Genomic DNA, 6512 nt, shown 5'->3' on the forward strand with positions numbered 1-6512 from the left:
GTTGTCTTTGAACATTGTGAATGACACATATGAATATCAATGTTCTAGCACTTTCTACTAGCCCATCAATGGCATGGCACTTGGCCACTTTGAAGAGTTGTATCTCAATAATGTGCAACTTGCATAACTATTTTTATGAGAGTTTTGGAAACTCATTCATAAATATGGAAGTTTACATGTGGTAAAGAAAAGTTGTTTATAAATATTAATTTTTTACATATATTTTACACTTAAAAAAGGTAGCACAAATATCATCTTATAATCAATGGGCAAATTGTGCATGGATGTTATTTTCACACTTGTCTAAAGAAAATTTCAAACCACAAATAAGTAGAGAAATTGAGAATCTTGAAAATACAAACAAGTAGAGATATTAAATATCCCCTTTCCAATGTGACATGATGTTGATATTGATTCTATATTCAAATGTCATCATACATTTCAAAGTCTCATCAATTCAATTGAGGGTGGCCATGAACAAAGTGAGTGTCTCAAGAGGAAAAAAAAATAGTAAATGGTACTATGCAAAATTAAGGAGACCCCACTATGTTACAATAGTGCTATTGCTAACCCACTTTCAAGAAAGAAAGATAGTTAGATTCTTGTTGGCATCTACCAAAATGTTGCGACTATAGAAAATGGTTTGATGCACTTGTTAGTTCATTGAGAAGAGTGATGAATAGTTAAGATTCATGCTAGTATCCACCAAAAGGTTGGAATACTGCTAAAGAAAATGGTTTATGTTAAGTTAAAGACAATTCAACCTTACTCATGCTTACATACTTTGTTAAATATTATTAAAGCCAACCACATCTTGGGTGCATGCAATAATGTCCCCAAACTCTATTCCTAACTTGGTACACACACACACAGAGGAGGATCATCCAAACAATTACATGTATTCTTTGCTACACTCAAAAGATACCTTGAGAAAATATACATGCATTTGAAATTGATTGATTTAAAGTTGTGTCAATCGTTATTCTACAATAGAGAAGGAAATTTAATTCAACTTTTGTGAGTTGGATGTTGGGAGTTTTATGAGTTGGATGTTGGGAGCTGGAGGATCATCCAAACAAATACATGTATTTTTTGCTACACTCAAAAGATACCTTGAGAAAATATACATGCATTTGAAATTGATTGATTTAAAGTTGTGTCAATCATTATCCTACAATAGAGAAGGAAATTTAATTCAACTTTTGTGAGTTGGATGTTGGGAGTTTTATGAGTTGGATGTTTGGAGTTTTGTGAGTTGGATTTCAAGGTGCTTTTAAGTCAAAATTTCAACCAGTGAACGTAATATTCGTGATGTTCCTTACAATTGGAAATTCGCAACTCAAATCACTTTTTTTAAAATAGGCTTGCATTGACATCTCATAAAGTTTGCACATTAGCTTGATTTTATGAATTAGGGCAAGGGAGGAATTAAATAGTTGTAAACACAAAGACACCACATAGAGATGTCTACAAAACTTCATAAGAGTAATGCTCCCCCCCCCCCCCCCACCATAAGAGGGATCGATACACTAGATCATAGAACCTTTTAGATGCATTCCCCCCGCCCCCCATAAGAGAGATTGGTACAAGTCTAGATCAAAGCACCTTTTAGATGCATTTCTTGACATTTCTAGAAAGAGAAAGGCAACATGGATAAGAATGCATACTTAGAATGCATATTGATACAAAGAGGTATAGTGCAACATCTATATGTGTACCTCTAGAGTAGTTTCTACTCCTTCAAAACTTTCATTATACACTTCTTTGGAGCGGCATTTTACAATGTTTCTGGTTGGGCTAGCTTATAGTTGAGAGACCAATGCTCAAAGGCTCCATTTACAAAGTCATAATATGCACCATGTAATGATAGTTTCTCTTGTCCAACCGCCTCTTTCACGAAAGGATAAGTCATACAATTCCAAAGGGAAGTATTGACAGCTTCCTGAAATGATACCCAAAACAAAGTCAAGAAGCAGTGATATATCATACTATTCAGATGGAAACTAAGTGCAACGAGGACATGGAAAATGGGAAACATAACTTATAAAGGGGAGTAATAAAATAAAAGGGAGCAATAAAATTTCACTAGTGTCAAATTAACCAACGGCTAAATTAGCACAGATAAATAACCACTTGATAAGAGGGAATAGTAAAATGTGCCCTAATTATGTATGAATTGAGATGCAAATGTCATAAGAAGATAACAATATGAAAGGTAGACTATAGTAATAATTGTGAATTCTTGGCAAGGGGAGTTGAAGCATCTAATGTTTCTTAAAACATGTATGAAATTTGAAAGGAAATGTCAAAGTGCCATAATGTCACAATCGTGGAGCACAAAGAATATCAAATACACATGAGGAAAATAAAGACTAGTAAGCCTAATTAAAATCATGCTTTCATGATGACCACATATTTACATAAAGTTTAATAATAGACCTCTAAAAGCAATTTGAAAAAAAAAAGGAGAATTAAATCTCCTCTATTGATAAATGCAAACTTAGAACAAGAAAAAAAAAACATGTGGCATACCTTGACACAAGTAGTCCATTGGTCTTCAAATGGACAATCGGGACTACACTTTGACTTAGTTGTTTTGGAAGCATGGTTGGCAATGGTTATCCAATCTTCGATGTACTCACTACATTATTCACTAAACACCATTACTTCCAAAAAAAAACCCAAAAGTGACCTTGTAGAAATAATCAAATCTTATCTTACAACCTACATCTCCAAAGACCAAAATAACCCTTTAAACATTAAGCCTTAAGATATTATGTGAACACGAAAAAATGAATATGATAATTAAGATGCTTTATGTGTTGTAGTAACCTAAATTTATTGGAACCATCTTCTTTCATTCCCAATAGAGCTTTTATTCCTCCACATCGGCTATGGCCAATTATCATGATATGCTCCACCTATACACATGTACACGTTCGATAGCAAAAGTTAATCTCAATCTAGAATCCACGCTTTGTATTGGCAAACCAAAAATGGTAGATATAATACTGACCTTCAAATGCAAAACTGCATATTCAATCGCAGAGCCTCCAGAAGCATGCCCGCTCTACAATAGAGAAACAACATTAATTGCCATAAAATTGCCAACTTCAACTACCAATATTGCAAACATACAACATTAAACATATGATAGAATGCAAAATATTAGAGACATAGAACAATATGCTTAAGAGAATTATTGTCATTCTCCCAATACCAGAGTTCTTAGGCTTGCTCGAGAAATTCCAAGCCTCGGCATTATAGTTGTGAAACATTGGGTTAAACAATATCGACTAAGATATGTGCCATTCCTTGAATTGAGAACTAACAAATGTGGACAGATCCTATTCATGGCTAGAAATTGGGTTAAACAAATGTGGAGCAAAGGGAGTAAGCCTTCAATGGAAACAACAATATGATGCATGAAACTTAAGTATTGACAAGAGTGAGCAAGAAATAGCGCAATTGTGAACAAAGCTTGTCAAGAAGTATTGACAAGAGTGAACAAGAAGTAGCACAATTGTGAACAAAGCTTGTCAAGAATAGAAAGTTGCAAAGCCTGGACCTAGATGATACTTGTGTAAAGGTATAGGAACGTATAGAATAAGCAATAACAAGTATGTAAAGGTTTAAAGTGAGAAGGAGCTAGCATGTCAAATAGGAGGATGTAACTACTAACAAAGTGTGTAAAGCTTTAGAACTAGCAAGCCTTGGGTGATGATAATAAAGTGAAGTGGGAAGCCATAGACCATGTGAGAGGTGGGCTAGTGACCAGTATAAAATATATGAGAGAGAGAGAGAGAGAGAGAGAGAGAGTCTATACATTTTTGGAGTAGGGTGGAACCAGGCTGGCAATGTTGCGAACGATGAAGGCCTCCCCCAACTCCAACCCCAGTATCACAGCCGGATCCACCCGCGAGTCCGAGCACGCGAATATCATGAACTGCATCACACGCCTACTTCATCAATCACCATCTTTAATCCCTCCCCTCGTTGCTGGTTAATCAAATCTTAGCATCACCTCATCGTTTTAACATTTCGGATCTGCAGCTTATCCTTCGCTAATCAATCGTTTTAACATCTGCAGATTATCCCTCCCTAATCAATTGTTTCTGGCATTATCATCTCCCAGCAGTTAAATCAGGGTTTTCATTGCAAGATCATTAGCTCACACCCACTTAAAATCATAATTGCTTCCCACCCACCTTCACCGTAATTTATTAGCTCCTCCGCTCATCGCTGATTTAATGGATTTTCAGCATCATCTCATCATTTAAACATTTGGGTCTGCAGATTATCCCTTACTAATCAATGGATTTTAGCATCATCAACTCTGAACAGGTTATATCTGTTCTTGCAGATTACTGATTATGGTAAGTTTTGGCAGATTACTGACTATGATTTCTTCTTTCTTGGTAACCATTCTTAGAATTTATTTCTGCCCTCTCATCATCAGCATCAACTGGTCGTGTTCGATGCCCCTTCTTCTAATAATTTGGTTTAATTACCTTTGGGTGCTGCGACTCCGCCAAGGCATTGAACAACGTTGCTTCTTTCCTGAATTGGCAACACAAGAACCCCCAAAATTAGGCAGGCGTGTTAGAGAAAATAGCGCAGATACAGATAAACTCTACTGTGTGATTTGTTTATCCATATATATTCGATTCTGCGTAAGTATTAACACACTGAATAAAAAACCGGCAATGATTCATGTCAATTGCGACAGATGCGCATGCGACACACATTGCATCAGAATCCAGGCATAGTTCATGTCAGATTCTGATGCATAATTCATGTCAAATTTGACAGAAAAAAAAAAAGCAAGACAAGGAATCAGAAAGCAAGACAATAATATCAAGGCATGGCTAATGCCACTGATTAGATAACTAAAGCAGACGAGGAATCAGAAATCAAGGTGACGATAATGATAATATCCAGGCAAAATTCACGCCAAATGTGACAGGAAGAGACAAGGAATCAGGAATCAGGTAGATATGTGACAAGATCCACGCATAATTCATGCCAAATTTAAAGAAAAAGACTAAGGAGCGAGGAACCCAGATGACAATACTTGAAGTGGGCTTTGAATTGCTGGAATCCCGTCTTGATTTTCTGCAGAGGGTCGATGGACAGATTGGCCAGCTCCTTGCTGCCTTCTTCGCCCACCTTCGCCTCCGCAGACAGCTCCTTTGCGAGCTCCTCGATCTTCTTCGCCGCTATCGGCTTAAGGTGAGGGCTTTGCCTGCAACATTAATTAAACATGACATAATCCTCTTAATATTACCCCTCAATATCACGCATCCCCTTCAAGGACATCCATCACACTGCTTGCACACATTATCCCTTATGATATCATTCTTGCAATTCCAGCCCTATCAAGAGTATCACAGAGTTATCGCATTCCCTCCAACACAATTATTTACCATTCTGCATTCAATAATACCATTCATCTCCTCTCAATCTTATGTTAATTTGATCGCATAGCCTGCAGTACACAGCTTAATCTTATGTTGATTTTGATCGCATTGCCTGCAGTCTTTTACTTCTCTTATTATTCATGCAGTCCCCGCAGGCTTCCACCATTATGATCACACACATCAACCTTTCAATTTCATGCAATCCCCCCTTCCACCATTATGATCACACAGATCAATCTTTTGAAGACATTAAGAGCACATCAAATCGTTGGACCACAGCATGAGATAAAAACAGATCGAAATAGCATATTTTTGCATTTCTATCCACTGTGTGTAAAATTTAATGCCAGTAATTGCGGGTCATGAAATATCCAACACTCAAAGAACTGCATGGATATGGCTTGAATTTGGCCGGGTATGATCAAAATCTAATCGAATCTGCCAGGCTTACTTGAGGACGTTGTTGAGCGCATCAACGGCCTCCTCATAAGCTCCTTCACTCTCAAAACGACCCATTCTTGTTTAGAGGGGATTCGAAGATCTGCAGCAGAACACACAGAGGCAGGCAAGGCTGATTAATCGGAGGGCAGACGCAGACGCAGACGCAGAAGAAAGAGCAGAAAGAATAACATAAGAACATTGGAAAGATAGATGAAAATCAGCTGAAGTGGAAGCGCACCCAATTGAGAATAGAGGAGAATACTTAAGGGAGATGAATTGAGAAATAACCAACAGTGAGAATAAGAGAGGGGGAGGGAGTGGGGTTATATAGGAGGCGACCGTGTACTAGGAAGAGTGATCCAAGAAGGGAGAGGGAAAAACACAGCCAGAAGATGCAGATAATGGGGGTAATGTATGTGGGTGGATGTGGGGAGAGAGAGATGAGGGTAGTGTATGTAGGTGGAGAGAGAGAGAGAGAGAGATGGGGGTAATGTATGTGGGTGGATGGAGAGAGAAAGGGGGGGGCTTATGTGGCCAGCAGATAAAATTCTTTTTAAAAATAGGGGCATAAGAGGATTTATGTATTTGCCCAAAAACAGAATATGCGAGAAATTGAAAATAGGGTCCAAGTGGGGCACGTCCTAACCACAA

At 37.7% G+C, this 6512-nt stretch overlaps 1 protein-coding gene across 1 annotated transcript; it reads right to left on the bottom strand.

Annotated features, from left to right (window-relative positions):
• Nucleotides 1-1592: 1592 nt before the first annotated feature.
• On the bottom strand, nt 1593-6251 carry LOC148030035 (carbonic anhydrase 2-like). Its single transcript, XM_087686299.1, has 9 exons — nt 6100-6251; nt 5872-5961; nt 5075-5245; nt 4512-4560; nt 3827-3946; nt 3017-3070; nt 2833-2921; nt 2533-2641; nt 1593-1942 (listed from the first exon to the last, which is right to left on the bottom strand). The coding sequence occupies exons 2-9, from the start codon at nt 5934-5936 to the stop codon at nt 1778-1780; spliced, it is 822 nt and encodes a 273-aa protein (XP_087542425.1). The 5' UTR covers nt 5937-5961; nt 6100-6251; the 3' UTR covers nt 1593-1777.
• Between the last annotated feature and the right edge of the window lie 261 nt (nt 6252-6512).

Source organism: Lygodium microphyllum, chromosome 10 (assembly GCF_053477565.2).
Source record: "Lygodium microphyllum isolate KBCC chromosome 10, Lygodium_microphyllum_v1.1.10, whole genome shotgun sequence".
In the NCBI taxonomy this organism is placed as follows: domain Eukaryota; kingdom Viridiplantae; phylum Streptophyta; class Polypodiopsida; order Schizaeales; family Lygodiaceae; genus Lygodium; species Lygodium microphyllum.

Excerpts from the sequence above, each read along its gene's own strand:
- LOC148030035 (XM_087686299.1), bottom strand. The coding sequence starts at position 5,936 with ATGGGTCGTTTTGAGAGTGAAGGAGCTTATGAGGAGGCCGTTGATGCG. Across the intron at positions 3,071-3,826 it reads TTCCACCCTACTCCAAAAAT|AGCGGGCATGCTTCTGGAGG; the intron begins GTATAGACTCTC and ends TCTCTATTGTAG. Across the intron at positions 2,642-2,832 it reads GATGGTTCCAATAAATTTAG|TGAGTACATCGAAGATTGGA; the intron begins GTTACTACAACA and ends TGAATAATGTAG.